We start from the raw sequence: 24,465 nt of genomic DNA, 5'->3' as shown, positions 1-24,465 counted from the left end.
GTTCTTTTGTATATTGGTCTCCACTCTAAAATACAAAAGTTCTTCCAACAACATTTTGATTTATTTCAACACAACATTAACCCTGATTGGACATTGGACACCAATTTATTTTAAACTCACATCCATTTGCAATTCCCACTTTAGCACAAAGCCAATCTCTTCACTATATAATATTTTCTGGCTTATTGTAGGTGTTTGTTTTGTTTAAAAAAAAAATTCTCCCTTTGCTGCCTGTTCCTGGAGGTGTATTATCGGCCAATTGGCTGATAATACACCTCCTCTCGATCTGGCTGGGAGGATGCACAATGACAAACGATGCGCATTTAAGTGCGGCCATCTGTGAAGTATTATCCCACTTGGTGTTAGCAGAGTATCTCGGAACCACTCCAGGGACTTTGTTTGGGTGTTTATTTCAAGGATATGTTTGGGAAAGATCACCTCTCGGAGAGGTATTATTGTTAAAAGTGTGTTTCTAACAAAGGAACAGCAACTGTAATGTGATTGTGTTTCCTCACTCATTGGTGAAAGCACAAGTTGAATGATTTCAACCACCTGATCATTATTTTCGTAACTGATGAATAAATCTTATTGCGAATACCAATGATCACAGAAAAAAATGATGTCGGTAACCTCACTGCATATGAAAACGTTTGTTTATTTATTTTATTTTTATGGTGATCTGTGGCTCATGGATGAGTTTGTTCATCTGTCACATTTTGAAGTAAAGGTATTTGTAGACACCCATGTGCTTCACATGAATTACAAGGACCATCATAGACAATAGGCAAACATATGTGATGTCATGGAATTTGAATCTGGATTCTCTGCCACAAGAGCCATGACATTAGATTGCTGAAAACTAACAGGCCAACCAATTTTTTTCAATTTATTATGGTGATGGAATATTAAATTGCAATTCATCAATTTTCAACACTGTTTTAAACAATTTGTGAGTGATTTGAAATTCCTCCCGAATGTCGCTTTTAGCATCCTTACAAGAATTATAACTTTTATTCCTGTTTTTGCAACAAATCGCAATGACCTTTTATTTCGGTTTTATATGCAATTCTTATGACCACATAATGAAAATCCTTTGCGTTATCATTACTGGACCATGGTTTGAGATCCTGCATCTCACTGTCAGCATCCAGAGAGCCTGGAGGGCGTACCGAGGCCAGCACGTGTGCAAGAGAGAAGCCGGCGGCTCCGTGGAGGCTTGCAGCCCTCCATCGCCTTCGTCCTCCTCTGAAAAACTTACATGTTCGCTCAGCATGGCAACCCCATCTGCAGACAGCACACCGGTCAGTCGCATAATGCTGTAAGCGCATTGTTCATGAGAGTGATGGACAAATGTCTGTTTTAATTCTTCAAGAAAACTTGCAAAAAGTGTTAAATTACTCACTTACTTCAGGGTTTTTTGAACATTCTTGGATGCAACCTTTTGTAACTGTCATTCAAAGCTCAGAGCAACAGAAAGAGCGTTTATAAAGTGAGGGTTTTTGGGGTTGGTTGCCAGGGAATACGAGGAGAGGAGGGAGCAGGGGTTATACATTGTGTAATTGTAAATTGTTCAAAAAAAAAAAAACTTTTTTAGTTTTAGAGGAATCTGTTGTAAAGTTGTCCTGTACATTTTTTTCATTTTTTTTTAAGTATAGTTTTACTCAAAATTCATAGCACCTTTGAAGTGCAATTAACATTATCAAACAACTCAGAATTTCACAAGTTTTACAACTTCAAGCCTCGATTTTTATAAATCTCCACCTAGAGTTGTGAAAGAGCAAGAGAGATATAGATTAGACACAATATTACTTCATCGCCAACACAAGTAATTTATTTATACTTCACTACCCCAATCGCGTTGCACCAAATCTATACAATTATCTGTTCTCCGTGTAAACATGTCACTCACCGTTTGTTGAATAAAATCCCTGTTCCTTTTTGTATTCCCCAAAATGTTATCGGAACGTGTTTCTTATTTTGCTTAATAGTCATTGAGCAAACGTGCTCCTTGACTTATTTAATAAACCAAGTAGGCCAATTTAGAATTATACGATGTATAATGTATATGTATTGAGGTTAATATCAAAGAACAGCAATAATTATACTTTTGATAACATTTTACATCTGCATCGATCCCATGTGTCCATGTATGAAGTGGATGATGAAATGATGTTTTAATTGCTCTGTATCACCAGTATTTAAATGGACGAGCAGGAACCTGCGGAAATTCCATATAATGTCCAGTGTAATGTGGCATACAATTTCAATCAAAACACTGTGTGGCACTGACACCACACACGCACAAACACACACACACACACACACACACACACACACACACACACACACACACACACACACACACACACACACATATATAAATATATATATATATATATATATATATATATATATATATATATATATATATATATATAATTATATTTATATGTAGCATATATAGCATATATATATAGCACATATATAGAATATATATATATATATATATATATATATATATATATATATATATATATATATATATATATATATATATATATCATTATATCATTATGGTCCAGGGTTCGTGTTTCACCACGAGGGTAAACTCCTTGATTTCCTCCCAATCTCGAGTCCTGCAAGCTTATGTGCCAGAGGCAACCCCTGGCTTGACAGATTGTGAAACAACCACAAATGTCAATCAGATGACCAAATCCCCCAGTGTTCCTCTGTCTAACACCGTTTACATGGGGTTAAATAACTGAAGCTCCCATCACCAGCGCACACTCAAATTACTGCCAAAGGGAACAGAGAGTGCAGCGCTGGCTATTTAATGGAGCAAAACAGTTGGAGTAAAACTTCCTGGCTATCACTGTTGCAGACTGTGTGTGACCAATAGGAAAAAGACAGGTTGGAAGAAAACATGTATGAGTTTATTTATATCGGGGAGATCCGGGGGAAATTTGTGTGGCATATTTACAGTATACAGTCAAGGTTTAATTCACAAAGAATGGCAAAGCACATACCCAGGGTGTTTGTGAGGGTGCGACACATATACAATGGGGGAAATTCGTATGGCATGTATCGTATGTTCAGCAAATGTAATAGAGACACAGTGAAAAAATTATCCCCTTCATACTTATGAGCCCCTTCTACAATCTTACTTAATTATATACACATGAGACATGGCACCAATCAGAATTACAACTGCAGAAATATTGAGAGAAAAAAGTAGATAATATGTTGAGAAGAGTTTGAGTACAGCATCTTCCCACCTTACACAGATGCAAGCTCATACTGTGTACAGACTCATTTAAGCTTACCCTTGGTGGCTCTTGTGGTACAAATAGGCAAACGTAACTGCAGGCTTGGCTAAAGGACTCGTGGTAAGGAGAACTTGATGAATTGCACACCCGGTTGATCAAGATATTTGGAAGATCCATATGCTCAGTAGAACAAATGCTGTCGGTCAAACACTCTATGGGTCGAACACCCGGTAGATTGAGATGCTTGGTCGATTGAAAGCCTGTGTGATCAAATGATTGGAAGTTCAAATGCTTGGTATATCAAATGCTTGGTAAATTAAATGCTCAGTGGATCAAATGATCGGTCGGTTGAATGCTTGGTAGATCAAACACTCGGTATATCAATTTGCCTGGTAGATTGAGATGCTCAGAAAGACTGCTTCAATGCCCCTTGTTCAATGTCTTTGACATCCTCTTGCCTCCGAGATCAAGATAATCTTTTGTTGTTCTGTAGAGCACACAATCGCACTCTTTCTACCTCCTCTCGCAATCAAGGTCGAGCTAATATGTTGTTTCAGGAACACACCGCAGACATTGAACCACATGACATGCACATGTCCTAAGCTGCAACAGCTGCAGTTTAATGATCCTGCAGCTCTAAATGTGGTTTTCCAAGTAAACAAAAGAACCAAGAGATCACTGCGGGGCTAATAATTACCTCCATTGTGTCAAAATGGAGGTCTGCATGAATTGAACTGATGATTCTCTTTAATTTCCACGTGTTCAAGCACCCGCCTAAGAATCCTTTGTATGTCGAATCGTAATTTATGGTCCATTGTTTTGAAGCAATGGTGATGCATGATATGTGGACTCTTGACAGGGGTCATCTGTGACGTGGAATGGAAAAGGAGTTAGGGAGAGGTTTAAGGGGAAAATTACAGGATCTATGGGACATGAGGAGCCACGGCTTGAAAGATGAACAGTGCGAGGGAGCGGCGATGGATTGTCACATGGAGCCATAGAGGAACCCAGAGATAGATCGATAGATGGAGGGAGAAGGGAAAAACCGAACATTCTAACTAACAATGCATATTCCTCCTAAAGCCCCTCCACACAAAAGGTGGGAAATCTGTCTCACATAAACTGAAGAAATATCTGTCTGAGGAAAATTATCCATGTCTCTGAATGCATATTGGGGTCTTTTTAATTACTGCGACAACAACAACAATAAAATACATGTGTGTATATAAATATATACTGTACACACACACACACACACACACACACACACACACACACACACACACACACACACACACACACACACACACACACACACACACACACACACACACACACACACACACGAAGGTGGATATTTTAAGACATAGGAAAGCTCAGTTCCACCGCATGAAACCCACTTATAGAGAGAACAACCGACACACACACACACACACACACACACACACACACACACACACACACGCACGCACACACACACACACACACACATACACACACACACACACACACACACACATACACACACACACACACACACACACTTTTTCCACCAATAGTGGGTGGAACCACCCACCATGTTCTCGCTGCAATTCGGACTCCGAACCTCAGAGAGTGAGTGCTGCAATACCGATGTCAAAACGCTTGAGCTCAGATAATGACAGAGGCAGGTGATCATCCTCTCAGGAAGTGGACATTCTAGGCACCCACCCTAAGGAACTGCTTCAAGTTAACCCAAGGATACCGCCATCTGGTGGACGACACCTCAGCACCACCACAACACACACCACCGCAATCTGACCCAGGAAGGTTACCCTGTGGTTTCCCTCCTTTCATCAAAGATTTGGGGGTCCTAATGGCTTCGCTCCAATCCCTTCATCTGGTTAGCTGCCCTGTGAAGGGCAGCTGCACAGGAGGTACTCCCATGGAGTGGGTTTTCAGATTTTTAAAATGTTTTTAGTATGTTTTGTGGAATGAAGGGTTTTACGGTGGCCGGAGTGCAAATCCTGCCACCAACCTCCTAATAAGAAGTAACCCAACTGCAGGAGGACATCCGCAGACAAAGTTGGGCACTGGATATGGATGGCTGTTGGCTCACAAGGAGCTCCTCTGCCCTTTGACAGGTTTTGTTCTTCATCCTGCTGGGTGTCCATATCATACACCCTCCTCACCAAGAAACTTGGTGGGGGAGACGGTTTAGTCGCCGACAGCCTGACCATGGAACAGGTTAGTGCAAGTTTACACTGTACCTGTAGCAAGTCACAGATCTAATCTGAACTGACCTGACAGCTGACAGACCTCTCACCTGTGAATGGAGAGAATAACCAATTAGCTCTCACCTGATCGATTAAACCCAGATGGATAGGATTATCTTATTATAATTCACCGTCTGTCCGTCTGTCTGTTCCCAGGTACCGAAAAAATGGCTGTACCGATCGTAACCGTTATTTTTGTGTGTAATTCTGGGACCCCTTGGAGTAAAATAGGCATAAATATAATAACATGACCCCCTTGACGGCCCCCGTAGGGAGCGGGTGCTTCTCGTATAAATAAATTGACTACTCCCATGCTCTTCTTGCCGAAGAAGCTACATAAAGCAACCAACAAAGGCTACCAAGGTAAGCCCTTTGCTGTTTCAAACGCTTCCCAGAGTTCCTCCACTGCTGTAAAAATGTTCACAAATAGTACACACATTAGAATCCTAAAAAATGCATTTAAAATGTGAATAAGTTCGATTAACAAAGAAAATCAGATGATTCTCAGTTGCATAAGTATTCAAACTCTTCGCATATTTCACCTGAAATTACTTCAGGAGCGAATTTATTTGTTTTAAAGGTTACAAAATGAGTGTAATATGTTTTACCTGTTTGTAATCAATGGTTCAGCTTAAAAATTAAGCTCCCCCACTTATATATGGAGTTTTAAGGTGCAACGATCACTTGGTTAAAGAACAAGGAAAATATGAAGACGAAAGAATTTTTCAAAGAAGTCATACATAAATTGGTGGAGAAGCACCATATCGGAGAGGGTTATGAGAAGATTTCAAAGTCACTCATTATCACTTTGAGTACAGTTAAATCTATCATTTAGAAATGGAAGACTATACCCAAACTCGACCCAGATCAGGTCACCCATCCAAACTTAGCAGCTGGGTAAGTAGGAAACTGGTTTGGGAAGTCACTTTCTATCCCACAATGACTTTGAAAGATCAGCAAGGCTCTATGTTCGAGATTGGGGTCAGTTTTCATCAATCAACAATATTCCATTCCCTTCACAAAGCTGGCAAGAAAGAATCCATTTCTGAAAAAGACGTATCTAAAAACTCATGTGGAGTTTGCGAAAAAGTATCTTAAGCCGCTGTCACACCTTGACGTTTTAGCCAGCGTATGGCAACGTATCAAAATGTATGTAAAACGCTGGCGTACGCTGAAGTATTGATGTTTTTTTCCAGTTTTGGGTGTATTCATAACGAGATGGACGTATGCATAATGTATTAGTAACGTACACAGAACGTTTCGATAACATATAGATAACTTATACCAACGAATGCTTATCATGTTGGCGGCGTTCACAACCTATGCCCAATGATAGTCTAACTTATGCATAGCGCGGCAGCGTATCGCCAACGATTACGTGGCGTAGCCTATTAAAAGGCTGCAGCTCGACGATTCAAATAATAACCGCACTAGACATCGAAGTGTCAAGCCGCTGTCACACCTTGACGTTTTAGCCAGCGTATGCCGACGTATGAAAAATTTGCTGAATACGCTGGCACACGTCGAATACATTATGGGTAAGTTTTGTATACGTCAAGTGCATGCTGAAGCAAGCTGAAGCACGCTGGCATACGTCGTAGTATGCCGAGTACGTCGACAAATTTTAAGCATGCTGAAAATTTTTCGACATATGCCAGCATATGACGCACATGTTCCACATACACTGGCCATAAGTTGTAGGCACGTTATGCGATCGTTGACACACGTCGACACACATTACTTGTAAGTTACTCATAAGTCGAAACACGTCGAGGTAATGTTTAGCGTACCTGAAACTTATTTCTAACCTATGAGTAACGTGCTTTGAACCTATGCGTAACGTATCTCCAACGCAAATTGACGTATGTAGATGTATTTGATGTCTTCCGGACGACCACAGAACTTACTGAACGTGTTACTAACTCACAGCTACCGTATAATGGCGTATTGGCAGCGTTTAGGGGAATTGGTAAATAAAAATGGGGTTCACACAGGAGGAACCCGTCAGTGTTCAAGACTCCATGGTTTTTTTTTGTTTGTTTGTTTGTTTTTCTTCGGCATGACGGTGATGTTGACACGTCGATTTCTAGTGCGTTATGATTTAAATCGTTAAGCGTTCGGCTATGAATTATATTAGATTATAACCGCACTAGAAATCGAAGTGTCAACATCACCGTCATGCCGAAGAAAAAAAAAACCATGTTGTCTGGAACACTGACGCCAAACATTACCTCGACGTGTTTTGACTTATGAGTAACTTACAAGTAACGTGTGTCGACATGTCAACAATCGTGTAACATGCCTACAACATGTTACTCATAGGTTAGAAATAAGTTTCGGGTATGCTAAACATTACCTCGATGTGTTTCGACTTATGAGTAACTTACAAGTAACGTGTGTCGACGTGTGTCAACGATCGCATAACGTGCCGACAACTTATAGCCAGCGTATGCGGAACGTGTGAGTCATAAGGCCCGGTCACACCTTGACGTTTTAGCTAACGTATGCCGATTTTTGAATTTTTTTTCTAAAAACGCTGGCACACGTTGAATACGTTATGGGTAAGTTTTAATAACATTGAAAGCACGCTGAAAACACTGCCATACGTCGTTGTACATTGGCTTTAAATGTTGTACTTTTTGGTTGTCCTCAAATTTTTTCATGCTTGAAATTTCACGACGTATGCCGGCGTATGACTCACACGTTCCGCTACGCTGGCCACAAGTTGTATGCACGGTCTGCGATCATTGACAGACGTCAACACATGCTACTTGTAAGTTAATCATAAGTTGAGACACGCCGAGGTAATGTTTAGCGTACCCGAAACTTATTTCTAACATATGATTAATGTGTTGTTGGCACGTTACGTGATCGTTGACACACGTCGACAGACGTTACTTTTAAGTTACTCATAGGCTGAAAGACATCGGTATAATGGATCGTCCTTGCGTCAGCGTCCACGGCCACGGCCAGGACACTTATTTGCAGCATTCTTCAAACTTTTCTTCGGCATGACGAGGATGTTCACACTTCGATGTCTGGCTTGGCCATGATTCCAATTGTCCATCGGCAGCATCTATTTAAAATAGTCGAGTTTGAGCGTTTTAACACGTTCAGAAGAAACGCTTAAAATTTCCAAACCCCAGCGTCAAAAAACAAAGGCGAGTGACAGCAATTTAAACCGTTCATTGTAAACAATGAAAATAGTTGAGTGGTACCGTTTAAAAGTCGTTGAGTGTAAAAAAAATCAAATTGTTGAGCGCAAGCGTCTACTTTCAATAGTGGAGATGCAGCCATTTAAATCGTTGAGTTTATCATTAAAATCGTTAAATCGTTAAACGCAAGTACGATCCATCATAACCCACACCCTCCCCCTCACACTCACCTACCACTGCCAACATGAACAAACTAATACTAATACTGATACTGTTACTGCTGACATGGACATCGACTCAAAAAGGACTCGAAAACACTGTTGGGTTCCCCTTTTATGAGCAGCATTTTTATATACCAATTCCCAAAATCGCTGGGAACACGTCTTTATATGGCAGTAGTAAGCTAGAAACACAATAATTTATTTTTTTTTGTCGACCGGAAGACGTCATTGGAATACGTCTACATACGTCGATGTGTGTTGGGACTACGTAAAGAATTGGTTCAAAGCACGTCAAACATAAGTTAGAAATAAGTTTCGCGTAAAAAAGACATTACCGCGACATGTTTCGACTTATGAGTAGCTTATAAGTAGCCTTTGTGGACGTGTGTAAGCGTCCACATATTGTCTGTAAAACTTATCCCCATCGCATGCGGAACATGTGTCTTACGCCGAGTACGTCGTAAAATTTTGAACATGTTTAAAATTTCTTGACGTACTCTACTTACTACGACGTATGATAGCGTACTTTTGCGTTGTACTCACGTATACCAAACTTACTCATACCGTATTTGACGTGCCCCAACATTTTAGACACATTTTTCTTCGGTCGGCATACGTTGGCAAGATCGCCAAGGTGTGACCGCGATGTTGACACTTCCATTTCTACGGCAGTTATGATTCGAATCGTTGTGCGTCAGCCTTTTAATAGGCTACGTCACGACATCGTCGGCGATGCGTGCAACGCGCTATGCCTAAGTTAGACTATCGTTGGGCATCGGTTGTGTAGGCCGACAACAGGTTCAGCATTCGTTGGTATAAGTTATCTATAACACAACGAAACGTTCTCTGTCCGTTACCAATGCGTTATACATAAGACCAAGTCGCTATGAATACGTCCGAATCTTTAAAAAAAACATCAAAAGTTCAACGTAAGCCAGCGTTTTAGATACATTTTAATACGTTGCCATCGCTGGCTAAAACGTCAAGGTGTGACCGGGCCTATACGCTGGCATACGTCGAAAAATTTTGAACATGTTAAAATTCGTCGACGAGCTCGGCGTACTACGACATATGCCAGCATACTACGACGTATGCCAGCATGCTCTTAACGTATACAAAACTTACCCATAACGTATTGGACGTGTGCCAGCATTTTCGACAATTTTTTCATGCGTCGGCAAACGTTGGCTAAATCGTCAAGGCGTGACAGTGGCTTAATGATGCCGGGTGTTGGCTTAATGGTTAGGGTGGTGGGCTTCGGATTCGAGGATCCTGAGTTCAAATCCCACTTAGCTATTAAATTATTACCAGGTGGGGTTGATTCTGCCTCTCATCCTTCCAAGGTCAGCAGAATGAGTGCCAGCATGCTGGTATCCTGTGTCAGAGTGGCGACCTGTCAAGATTCTGCCCAAGAGCCAGTGAGACTGCTTAGGCAGCACCAACGCTCTGTTCATAGTATGGTCCCAATGGATGAATGGATCTTAATGCTACTGCAGGCATGTGGAGAAATGTTTTGTGGTGAGACAAGACAAAAATTGAACTTACTGGTCTAAATTCAAAGCGTTACGTCTGATGGTGGTGGCAGCATCATGTTAGGGGGCTGCCTTTAATTAACAGGGCCAAGAAAGCTTGACATGAAAGAAGTAACATAGGACAAGTCAGCCATAAATCTGAAACTGGGAGGGAGATTGACATTTCAGCGACACAATGATCCAAAACACCAAGCTAAAGCCACTCCAGAGTGGCTGACTAAGAAGAAAATATGTATTGTTGTGCAGCCCAGTCAGTAGATGATAAATGGGGCTTCTGGGACACCCATTCAAATGAATGGGGGAAAAGGGAAAAACTTTCTGACCCAAGCCCAACAAGCCCAAAATAGGAGACTGATTTTCTCCCCACATATCCCCTTCCCTCCCATACAAGCAAATGTAAAATTAAGACAACGAAACATTGAGACTTACTGATTCGAGCACTTCTTCCCTTTTATATTTTCATTCCACTCAAAGAGCGAACCAACAAATATTTGCCCATGTTCTACTTTAGGGAATAACTTAATTTTCTTATAACATTTATTTCCATCGAGTATATTCACAAATAATGACTTGGAACTTGGTTCTTAGTATAAGTGTCTTTGTTGAGCAGAAATGAAATGATAAACTTCTCTTAATGCTCTTATTTGATGACCTCCTGAGCCACATCACTTTGAGATTGTAGTAAATTGTTTTTCCATTGTTCAATTGATAACCATCAAAGATTTCAGTCCATTCAAGGACATTTTTTTTCTTTACATCCTCCAACTTATTTGTAATTAAATTTATCTGCTTATTTGTTTTATTCACTTTTACCCCGGTTATTTCTTCAATAAGACTTATTTGATATTTCTCACATTCTTTATGTTTCCCATTTAAATACCAAGGCTGATTACATCTCCACTATTTGGTTTGGTTATTGCTTGGTTCTATCATTTACAAAACAGTAAAAAGACGGCAGTAGCCTGTTAAAATTCCCAACCTAATATCTTAACACTTGTACTTATAATCATAAGGGAGACTATTGATTCCATTCTCTAAAATATATATTTTATCATCAAAAGCTCCTAATGCTTTCTTATTTATCTCTTCTGTATATAATTGATGTTTATAACTTCTTATTGTATTCATTTTTCTGTACTCTTCCTTCTTTTTGGTTAAGCAGTTGTAATAATGTTTAAAGTTTATTGTTTCCTTGATTATATTTTTCTTTATTCCATTTTGCTTCTTATTACACCTTTCAATGCTATAATTATCAATATACGTGAAAACATAAGACTTTGACCTCAATCCTATAAATTCACTCATGTCCTTCCCACTCAATTCATCTTTAAACATACCAATAACCTTTTTATTCTTTGATGAAAACACCACATCACCTGACTTATAATTACTTGTATCATATATATCAATATTATCCATCATATCCTCATAAACATCACTTGTCTTAATTTCTAATCTAAAACGATCTGTATCCATATATAACAATGACACATTATCCATATACTTTGATTTTAAATTATTATAGTAATAGTCATACAATCACGACTTTGGCAAGTCAAGAATTGATGTTCCTATATAAATAGGTTTATCCATTTCAACACTCTCTTTTTTTCAAATGAATAGCATAAAAGTTCTCTGAAAACACCTCCGCTCGCTCAAAACTTGGTCTATTACTTAACTTTGAAGCCTGTTTCCAAGATGTAGCAAGTCTTATGTTTTGTCGATTCCTAACATTTTCCATAGTCTTTCCAAATACAGCTTTATTCATTAATTTATAAAAGTCCTTCTCAAAATCTGTTTTGCTTCTGTTCTCCTTTTTGTATTAAAATCAATATACTTCTTTAACCAATGACTGTTTAAATTTCAAAATCCTATGAATTTTCCTCACTCTCAACCCAGCAGATAAATATTGTCTTAAGTTCCTTTGATGCAAAACATAACTTTCTTTATCATTTAATGTAGTAAGTAGTTTTTTCTGGAGATTTACCTTTTATATTAAACTAGGTGAATGCACCCGGCGCTGCCCGTGTTCTTTTTGAATGAATTTAATCTTCCATACATATGTTTGACACGAGCACAGTATCAGTTCCCTATTGGGCCATGGCAGTCATAGGCTAAGGGGGTTGGTGAGGGGGAAACACACCCCTCCCCCTCCCCCTAGCCGAGCGGCCTTGCCAAATAGCCTATAACCTATAACCGGACCATCCCGACATTTTTTTTTCAGTGGTTAGCTCCTATCTTTCACCTTTCAGGAGATTAGCGTGTGCAGACAAACAAACAGACAAACAAAAACTTAAAATCATATGTTAGATATTTTGTATATGGCGTTGGCCCCATGTCATTCGGCTGAACTTGAAAAATTAACGTTACAAAATCAGGTGATGACGTCATAATTCGGAAACCGGAAGTCGGAAGTACAATTATTTTACATCGGGACACTCCCGGGTACATGTTTTGTCAGCATGTGAAGTTTGGTGAGGATCAGTGCAGTACTTTTCGTGTGCATAGGTCACAGAGAAACACACAGACACACAGACACACTTTCAAATATATATATATATATATATATATATATATATATATATATATATATATATATATATATTTGATCCCCCCCCCACACACATACACACACACACACACACACACACACACACACACACACACACACTCCTCCAGCCAAAGTAGCTGCATAAAGCAAACCAAGAAGACTGATAATGCTGTTTCAAACCCTTCCCAGAGTTTCTCAACAACTCTAAAGATGTTCACACATTGTCCACACATGATGATCCCAATACTATACACCCTCTCAACTCCCAGATAGGTTTCATCACTTATTGGTAGTCAATTAGGTGAGAACTGATTGGCTATTCCTTCCATTCATAGGTGAGAGATGTGGGTGGGTCTTTCTACATATATATATATATATATATATATATATATATATATATATATATATATATATATATATATATATATATATATTTTTTTTTTTTACCTTTTTCTCACGTTTTGTACATTTGGGCTGATATACGATAAGCATGAAGACATGTGCATAAAACCTCTGAAATGTATTTCTTTGGAAGGCGAACGATATCCAACAATCATTCTGCCAGGGATCTCACGGTTTCTTATCAATCTGTCAAACCAACGGCTTGAGCATTACTGTGCTGAGGTGAATAAAATTTTCAAATTTGTGAATGACAGTACTGATGAAATATTCACGCTCGGAGGCACTGTGAGCTGAACCAAAGCTCTTTTGGCTTTTTGTGCTTCTGTTGGCTGAATTTGCTTCAACTTCAGGTGTGTGTGTGTGTGTGTGTGTGTGTGTGTGTGTGTGTGTGTGTGTGTGTGTGTGTGTGTGTGTGTGTGTGTGTGTGTGTGTGTGTGTGTGTGTGTGTGTGTGTGTGCGTGTGTCTGTGTGTGCGCGCACGCACATATGTTTGTTCTTTCCACATGCAAAGTATGTTTTATTTGTGGGTTTGTATGATGTTGTGCACTTTTACAATTTATTGTTCTCAATGCAACATCAACACAATCTTACTTGATCTTAAAATGATACTTATTTTATCAAGTATACAGACATTTGTACACTTTAAGTATATTTCCCACAAAAGAATGCTTCTACTTCTTTTGAACAATGTGTTTGTAAGTTCAAGAGTTTAAATACCTTTTATATCTTTTTTAATTTGTTTATTCTGTCATAATTTCCGACTCCATGTTGATTCATGAAACACAACACTGCAATATATATTGTACATGTTACACTCCTGATATTATGCCAAGTCATATAATCTCTGAGGGTTCATCATCAGCCTGTTTTCAGTTCACTGGAGGATGACATCCTTTCTCAACTCACATTGGGGGCTATTGTTATACTATTCACACTTGCCAAGTTTGGTTTGTCAAGCGTTTGGGAACAATTTGTACTTTGTTCAGGTTTTCAGCAATAACTCGCATACCTTTCACGAAAAACACCTTTAACATCCACCAAATCATGCCGGTCAACGAATCCTAAGTTTAACGTCCATCTGAGGGACGGCACACACAGTGATGAATTGCTCTGCCTGCAAAACACCAGGATGCCAGTTTATAGTTGGGTTGGAATTTTCATTCACATATTTAAATTGCTGAAAGGCAAGTGCTCCTACCTCGAAGCTGTTATGCCATCCCTATGCAGAACACAATCAGTGTTTGCTCTTAATTAATGTTTCTTTATTTCTCAAGAATCTCCAATTTTTTTTCTTTTTTTGTTCTCAGAAAACAAGCTCTGTGTAGACATTGCATAGTTTTAAGAAACCTGCATTGATTTTTGTGCACATACTCTATGCTAGTGGTTCTCAACCCACGGGCTGCATGCGGCCCAGTTAGCACACTGCTGTGTCCCAAGTGACATCATTTTTTTTAAATAAAAGAAAACTGCTTCGAACAAAGGGAATTGCCACACCTCCCACTCGTGTAAGTGTCCAACCAGATTTATCTTCACAGTTAAAATATACTTGGACTTTGTTTATTTAATTTTAAATATGTGTTTTTTTTCGACATTTGACAGTGTAGAAATGAGAGGTGTTACAGAATGAAGATTTCTATTGCATTACTGTCAGACAACAGATACAAAACATTTTTTTAAATGGATACACAGGAAGTAAGTTATGTTGGTGTGGTCCACATAACACATATATGGAGAGCTGCAAATGTGGCCCACTATGATATATAGGTTGAGAACCACTGTGTCTAAAAATGTAGTTCCTCGTTTTTCAGGCTTGTGTGGGGTTTGGTGTTGTCATGGTGAAGGAGGATTTGTGCCATGTTGATGTTAATGCAAGTTTTCCTCGTTTCTCCAGGTTATCCATTGTCTCAATCTAAGGATTAAACCTCGTAGTCCAGGAGCTTGGTGACTTTTATTCAACATGGAAGGTGGTGATGTTTAAGGGTGCCAGTGGTGTAGAGTAGGGTTGGCAGATCCCAGAAACCCAATTCTTAAATTGCGCCAGTGGTGGGTGTGGTAGGTGGTGCCACCCAAATCCAAGATGGCTGTTTCGAGATAGGCTAAAACCAATATTGTCATACATCAAGTAATACTAGGCCGATTCCAATGATCTTGGTATGCATTATGATAGTTTTGGGTATGCCCAATCTAATGGAGAGGGTGTCATTATCATCCAAGGTCAATGGCATGAGATAAAGGTAAATATCATAGGTTTTTGGCCAATTTTATGCCTGTTTGATCTTGACCCCATGATTCAAGGTCAAATCTGATGACATGAATGATTCCCCATACATGATTTCCTCTTCGTGTCGAAAGTGCAAATACCAATCCAGTGTCATTTGACAGGGATAGGTACATTGAATGAAAAAAATATAACCTTAAGGTCCACGCTCACTGACCCGATCGACCCCCAACCTGTCCCTGACCGGCCCACCCGAACTGCCCCCACCCCCCCCCCCCCGAGCATCTGGTCGGGAACAGTCGACTTTGCTCGGATGCGGTCGTCGAGTTTTCAACATGATCAAAATTGTGGGGTTGGTTGGGTAGGTCGGGTGTCATTAACCTTCTCCTCTGGGACTCTCCGCATGCCCTCTCCTCCCCTCTCCTCCCCTTCTCTTGGAGGAGAGGAGGAAAGGGAGAGGAGAGGGAGGAGGAAAGGGAGATGAGAGGGAGGAGGAAAGGGAGAGGAGAGGGAGGAGGAAAGGGAGAGGAGAGGGAGGAGGAAAGGGAGAGGAGAGGGAGGAGGAAATGGGGGAGGAGAGGCCGGGATGAGGAGAGGCCGGGATGAGGAGAGGCCAGGATGAGGAGAGGCCAGGATGAGGAGAGGCGATGAGGAGAGGGGATGAGGAGAGGGGGAGGAGGTGAGGGCGAGGAAAGGGGGTGGAGAGCAAGGAGGAAAGAGGGAGGAGAGGCTGGGATGAGAAGAGGCCGGGAGGAGAGCCTGGGAGGAGGAGAGGGGAAGAGGAAGGAGAGGGAAGAGGACTGGCCTCCTACCTGCCAGACCTGCTCCCGACCTCCCTTGACCTACCAGATGTGGCAGTCAGTCCAGTCTGGGGCCAGTCGGCACAGTCGGCACAGGTCGGGCAGGTCGGTGGGGCAGTTCGAGTGGGCTGGTCGGGGGCTGGTCGGGAGTAGATATGGCCAGTGGGTGAGGGCCTTAAGAATAGGATTTGTGGTGGAAAGCTTACTTAAGAACAAGGTGAATTAGATTTATAGGTATGGCAGATTTTACATATATAGTTCATTTGTAACCATTACATTCAGTCATTATCACAAAGTGTAGATCAAGTGACTTGGCATTTTATATAATTTTGTACTCATCAAAAATGTGTTCTGATTGGAAAATGTCTTCAAAAAGAAGAAAAAAATAATTTTCAAATAAATTTATTTTGACCACCTGCATGAATTTTTCTGGAAAAGAAACAAATTGTTAATTGTTATGGTTTGCATGACAGTGCCCCACTTCAATCTGTTTCTATATATTACCTAACCTATTTACCACCACCATGCATATATACATACAGAACTAATCTACCACTTTCTATAAATTTAGGGATCTATTTTATCTTCTTCTGATGAAGACACATTGAGGTCATCGTCAGAGCTTTCTTGATGAGTGATCCTTTTCCTCTGGAACCAGTGACTCTGGAAGCTGTTGACCATCAAACCAAATGATTCCATACTGCTCTTCATGCAACTCCCAGCCATCATTTGAAGATGGATGCTGATTTAATTCTGATAAATCAGCATTGGCCCACATCTTTGCTACAAATGATGACCGTTTTATGTGTTGGGAAATTTCTGATTTGCAGGGAGGAATCATCATGCTACCATCAATTCCCTTCAGCTTTGCTAGTGCATTCCGAGATCTAGCTTTTGGTCCATATGCCTTTTCAAAGACATTATAGCGATGGTAATTCAGTGACATGACTTTTCCCTTAGCCCCATACATCTGAGCTGTATATGTCTTAAGGATTTCTATGTCGGGTCAGTCAGCGAACATCTAGCCATTTGTGAAAATGCTAATGCGTATGGCTGTTTGACCTTGACCCCTTGATTCAAGGTCAAATCTGATGGCATGAAATGATTCCCCATACATGATTTCCTATTAGTGCCTAATACATGCCTAAGCCCTCAGAACAATATTTAAACATTACAGGGACTATTTAAAAAAGGGGGGGGGGACCCATTCCTAGAAATGGAGGAATTCCCCCTTTACTCCAAAAATAGTCAAATTTCAAATCTATTTTGCACTAGATTTCTTATTTCCTCATAAAAACATTCCATTTTGTTAGTTATACATGTTCTTGGTATTGTTATGCATTATATTCATACATTATTTCATGTTGAAAGTCTTTAAAATGTTCAAAATCTTACCTTATTTGTTGTTGCCAAGTTGCTGGAACTTTGCATGACACTTGAATTTGTCAGAAATTTGTCACATGACGTAAGGGGGGTGATCCAAAATCGATTTATAGCTTACTTTAATATGCCTATAACTATTTAAATACTTGTCTGAGAGCTTTGGTATGTATTGGGCACTAATACGAAATCATGCATGGGGAATCATTTCATGTCATCAGATTTGACCTTGAATCAAAGGGTCAACGTCAAACAGGCATAAAATTGACCAAAATCTGTGATATTGACCTTTATCTCATGAAATTTACCTTTGATGATAATGACACCCTCTCCATTGGATTGGGAATACACAAAACTATCAGAATGCATACCAAGATCATTGGAATCGGCCTAGTATTACTTGATGTATGACAATATTGGTTTTAGCCTATCTCAAAACAGCCATCTTGGATTTGGGTGGCGCCACCGACCACACCCACCAATGGCGCAACTTAAGAATTGGGTTTCTGGGATCTGCCAACCATACTCTACACCACTGGCATCTTTAAACATCTGCACCTTCCATGTTGAATAAAAGTCACCGAGTTCCTGCTCGATCTGGATATAAACCTTACATCAAGACACAATATGTTCTTGTGGCGCGTTTTAACCACAGGTATGAAATGCTGAAGTTTATGAGCTTGAGTGGCCCATAAAATCAGTCACCATGACTTTGCCTGCAGGTGGTAGTGGCTGCAATTTATTTTTGCCTTGAGATACATGAGGCCAAAAGGAAAGCTTGTTTCTAGTTTCCAACGTACTCTTTGATCCTAGGGTCCTGAGTTTGAGCCTCGTTGGCTGATGAATTAACACCAGGTGGGGTTGACTTAGCTTGTCATCTTTACGAGGTCAGCAAAATGAGTACCAGTGTACTGGTAGAGGGGCACAGCATCAGTGGCATGGCCATGCTTCCAAGAAATGAAAACTACCCTGGCAGCCAAGCTGCCATACACAAGAACAGAACAGAATGTACTCTTTTATTCTTACCGATATACTCTTAATAAAGTAAAAGTACTGTATGCACATCACACCATGTTTTTCAATCATGTTTCTTCCATAGCAAAGTGTTTGATGCTTTCATATTCTCAAATAACTTACATAATCATGAGCATTTTAATTATTTGAATAACTTGCGTATTTGTGTCAAACACAGAGCAGATTTTTTGTAATTCAATTTCATAACTCAAGCCTCATGGTCTTCAGGTTTTTGTTTAATCAAGATGTGGATTTTTTTTTCCTCTTTGATTAAGATTAAAATGGAAATATGAATAAAATTCACATGATGTCACCACATAGTAGATTAGCAGTTATTTGGATTGAGGACCAGAGCATGACGATTGGTGGTTGGGTGGGGGGTGTGTTGATAAAACGTTTACATTCAAAAGATGATGTAATCCGGTAATGGACGTCAACAGCTAAGTTCAAGCAGAGAGATGTCCTGTTCATATATAAATATATATATATATATATATATATATATATATATATATATATATATATATATATATATATATATATATATATATATATATATATATATATATATATATATATATATATAAATATATATATATATATATATATATATATATATAAATATATATATATATATATATATATATATATATATATATACATATATGTATATGTATGTGTATGTATATGTATATGTGTATGTGTATGTATATGTATATATGTATGTGTATGTATATGTATATATGTATATGTATGTATATATGTATATATGTATCTATATATGTATATATATATATATATATATATATATATATATATATATATATATATATATATATATATATATATATATACATTCACATTTTGAAGTGTTTGTCAAAATGAATGTAGATATCACAAGAATATTTGAACATTACACACCTGAAACCCTATCCATCTACAAGGCCTTCATCCACAGCTTGATGGAGTACCTCTCTCCCTTCTGAGCTGGTGCCCCAGCCTCACAAATCTTGCTCAGTTTGACCCCATGGAACCCAAGGCCTTCAAGTTCATTAGAATCTCCTGTGATAAAGATTAGTCCATGGGCCTATCACACTCCCATCACAAACAGGTGTCTCTATCTTCTACCACCTCCTTTCTGGTCTTGCACCCTCTACAATTTCCGTGCTTTGTCCCCCCTCGACTTCTCAGGATTTCTGCAGAGTGCACACATTGCACTTTCTACCCCCTTCTGGTAAGACCACCAAAATCCATAATTCCCCCATTTATTCATTCCTCTTTTTCCCGCCTGGGGAATCAACTTCCACATTCTCTTTAATTTCAATCATTGCCTCCGGGTCTTCAAGACTTCCACATTTCATCTCGCATTCAAGACAGCTGTTCACCACCATCTCAGATCATTCCCCATACAAAACCATGATCTTTCCTACCCCCATTAATCCTCAAACAATCCCACTTCAAACACACCTCCTTCCATATATACAGTTTTTCCTGCCTGAGAGTTTGCTTTTGTATCCATCTTGTCCATCCAGTGTATACTCCCCTATCCCTCTTTCCTCCCCACAACCCTTATTTGTCCAAGTCTCCCATTATTTTTTCCTTTATACAAAAAAATGACTGGAATACCTTAACTTGGTGAGAACAGCAACGTTAACTGCTATGTCCTGGCATATAATATACATAACAATATTCAGACAAAATAGCCACACATAGGAGAAGACAGGAATATGTTCGCTCGAAGGCCAGTTGTGATTGATGGTGGATGTGATTCTATCTCCATCGCGCTGCTGTCTTTCCACCGAGAAGCACGATGCCTGATTTAGAGCCTCGAGTGGCCATAAAACACATAATGTTATCTCATAACATTATAGCACCCAATTGCCTGCATTAAAAAAATTTTGATCTCCCCTTCCCCCTCTCTCTTTCCTCTCTTTTTGTCCTCTTTCTCTCCTCTTTCTGTCTTCTCTCTTTCTCACCTCTTTCTTCTCTTCTCAATGCTATTTCTCTAAACTCTCTCTCTCTCTCTCTCTCTCTCTCTCTCTCTCTCTCTCTCTCTCTCTCTCTCTCTCTCTCTCTCTCTCTCTCTCTCTCTCTCTTTTCCTCCCACTCTCTTCCTCACCCTTTATATCCATCTCTTTTGATCCTCCACAGCCTTGATATGAAAATGGCCTTGCTTCAAACTTCACAGGCAAATGTCAGATTGATAAACTTTCATGTCAGGAATGATTCGTCAAACATCGTTATTAATCCATCTACGTTTATGGACCGGTTCCCTAGCATCACATCTGTATCTCCTGGACTCTGTGGAATCTAAAGCTCTCAACATATTGGAAACTCCTGTGATAAGGCCGAAGCACAAGGTCGATTGCTCTTGCATCGCAGACAGGTCAGTTGCCTTTTTTTTACTGCCTCTCCTCCTGTCTAACACCCTGTATTCTGGCAACCCTCCAACCCTCCCCAGTATATCTAGGATGCACACTTTGTTCTCATATTAACCCCCTCCTGGTTACATTTCCTAAATCCAACTTAACGGTACACCTCACCTCTTTTGTTCCTTGGTCCTCCCGTCTGTGGAACCACCTTCCTGAGCCTGTTACTCCACACTCTCCTCTCTGGGGCTTCAAGCAGAATGTGCACGGAAATCTCATGTCATCCCTCATTCTTACCTATAATAATCTTTACCCTAATTTACCCTGCAGGTTGCTGTTTTTCCTGTCCTCATGTCTCTCTCTCTCTTCTTTTCCTGTTCATTCATTCCCTCACTTAGTGTGTTGAAAGAGTTGTTCCGCTACCCAGTTGACAATTCATAGCCCCCGTCACTTCGCTCTCCCATAAGAACCTTGATTTTGTATGGAAAGAAAATGTGCTCATGGAGATATGTAGAAATATGAATTTTGACACCTGTGCTAGAACCATCTTGCATGTGCTTGGTTCTTTGATCGTAATTATTTAAATTAGCATTTCAAAAAATCACTGTTTTGTATATGCAATAAGAAGATAGCTCATATGTTTGTCTTAAATGACGGTTCTTCTTTTCCATCTATTGCTTTACACAAGGAAATCTTGTAGCCCTGTGCTGAACCCTCTGCATGGCAGCTACGGTATGTCCTTCCTCAGTTGTGGTGATCAAAACTACACACAATATTCTAGATGAGGCCTGACTATAATTCCGGCACAATGTGAAATCCACCTCTTTTGATTTATAATTTATCTCCCGATGAATACAATCTAAAACCCTGTTTGCTTTCCCAATCTATGCAAGAATCAATACTTTCATGAATCTGATCACTACCCAGACTGCTTTTGATCTTGTTAATGCCGCATACAAAAACGAAGGAAAGTCATGACAGGCTTCGGCCGTGGTGATTATTTTGAGCAGCATCTACGAAAGTGGTTCAAGGGTTAACCTGCATTTTTACAATAATGGCACGAGGGACAACCTGAAAGCCTTCCGCAGCGACATACAGAAATATCAATCCTCGGAGGCCATCTGAATGTCATCATCAGGTCCATCTTATCCGAAGGAATTTTATCGGTCTTTGTGGTGCTTTAAAACAGAAGCCAAAGGCTGAGACGAAGTTTGGCAAATATGCTGGAGCACATTTTTGGGTTTCTCTTTGTTCGTGTATCCTCATTTTGCTGAAGGCAACATGTGAAAATCCACCAATGATCAGTACGCGCGTGACTCATCCATGCACAGAACGAGTACACCCAGAGGAGCACGTGGTTCCCGGGAAGGTCTTTCATGAGAAAGTAGGACAGCACATGGATTATGATTGCATATCATGGCAATCCACTTGAGTCTTATGTATGGGCACGTGACTGTCTTTATTGAGACGGATGAGTTTGCACTCACTGGAGTGTAACTGTCTCATGCAAACGCCTTCACAGCCATTTGTTTCCAGGTGAAACCTTGTGGTTTTTCTTTCCAGTGTGTGTGTGTGTGTGTGTGTGTGTGTGTGTGTGTGTGTGTGTGTGTGTGTGTGTGTGTGTGTGTGTGTGTGTGTGTGTGTGTGTGTTGATGTATGATGGATTTTTAAATAATATATTAACATTTCTCCCTGAATAAGCTAATAATCTCAACTTTGGGATCAAGTCTTCATTCCTGTTATTCTCCTTTTATCGTTGAAAACGTAATAAATTTATTTTCAGAGCTTCACTGCAAAAGCCATGAAGGGAACAGCTTTGGGATTTCAAGCCAATTTGACTTGCAGAAGTAATGTAAATTTACCCACAATGCCAACACACACAAACTCCTTTTGAAAAATATTTATTTTTACATTTACATAAAAGTAGATAAAATGATTATCGACTTAGCTCACCCAAGAAAGAACAACATATATGCTGAGATGCTCAGCCCCTTTAGGCAGAATGTTATAAGAGAGCAAAATCAATAAAGATTCCATAGTACTTTTGAAATGAAAATGCCTCCTTTTATCTCCTTACCACACCTGTTTGCTATTATTTTGTGGTGATTTCACCTATCAGGTTTACCACCACCTGGAGCTAAATGTACTTCCCTCCAGCCACGGCATTGCAGTCAATGCATGCTTTCTATCTGTGAGGCTGTTCTGCAGCTCTCTCCTCTCCCTCCTCTCTCCTCCCTCTCCTCTTCCCCCTCACCTCTTCTCTCTCTCTCTCTCTCTCTCTCTCTCTCTCTCTCTCTCTCTCTCTCTCTCTCTCTCTCTCTCTCTCTCTCTCTCTCTACTCCTCCCTCCGATCTCCCCTCTTTTCCCTCTCCATCCTGTACCCCCCTTCTTCTCCCTCATCTCCTCTCTATTCCCCCTCTCTCTCTTTCAATACCCATGTCATTCTTCCAATCCCCATCTATCTCTTCCAATCCCCATCTATCTCTTTCAATCTCCATCTCTGTCTTTATGTCTATCTCTCTTTTAGATGTCATAGTCTCAGTATACCCAAATTTTGATACAACAACCTGTCTCTGGAACTGTTTATGGCCCCATCCTCTAAAGTTGCGTTATTTGTCCCCTACCAGTTTCACCATAGGGGACTATCAGTTTGCTCTTCGTCTGTCCGTCTGTCTGTCCATCCCACCTCTGTTTTTTCAGATTTTTCTCCCAGACCCTTTCACATGTTCAACTGAAACTTGGTACATGGCTTTATGAAGTTATGATGATGACAAGTATGATGATGATAAGAAGTTTGAGTTTCAGGGCGTTTTGTTAGTTTTTCACAGTTATGACCTTTTTAAACTTAGACAATATTACATATTATACATGGGTCAGCGTTCAGCTTCCCTCACTCCACCCCCCAGCTTAACACCCATTGGCGGGGCAACTGGCCTGACTCAACCCCAATAAAATCATGCGCCACCATTGCATGAAGCAGCACAGATCAGCAGACCTCAGGCCTTATGCCTGGGTGTTGTCCATGGCCCAGTGCAATTGGAATGATCCCAGGTATACAACCATGATATATTAATTATATATGCACATAAGCTGTACGCATGCTTTCACTTCATGTATGTACATCAGTTATTTTGAATATGAAATGGATAAAGCTGAGAAAAAAAAAAACATGGTGGGTTTGAAAGGTTCTTCTTCTTCATTTTTTGGTTCTGGTATCGGCTCGAGCATGCGTAAAAGTTAATTAATTTTTATCTCCGGTTTGTTATCCTCATTGTTTTTATTGGTTTTTTGTCGACAAAATA

General features: G+C 39.9%; 1 protein-coding gene across 1 annotated transcript in view; it reads left to right on the top strand.

Moving 5' to 3' along the window:
• The window catches only part of LOC147026919 (IQCJ-SCHIP1 readthrough transcript protein-like), a 215,288-nt gene that overhangs the window by 60,497 nt on the left and 130,326 nt on the right, over positions 1-24,465 (top strand). Inside the window, 1 exon segment of the mRNA XM_085883595.1 lies at positions 1,145-1,301. Coding sequence (XP_085739721.1) covers positions 1,145-1,301 — 157 coding nt within the window.

The sequence above is a fragment of the Eptatretus burgeri genome, chromosome 5 (genome assembly GCF_056783735.1).
Source record: "Eptatretus burgeri isolate ZD-2024b chromosome 5, Ebu_testis_v1, whole genome shotgun sequence".
Taxonomy (NCBI): domain Eukaryota; kingdom Metazoa; phylum Chordata; class Myxini; order Myxiniformes; family Myxinidae; genus Eptatretus; species Eptatretus burgeri.
The sequence above is the reverse complement of the archived record's forward strand: the minus strand, read 5'-3'. Positions and strand labels throughout refer to the sequence as shown.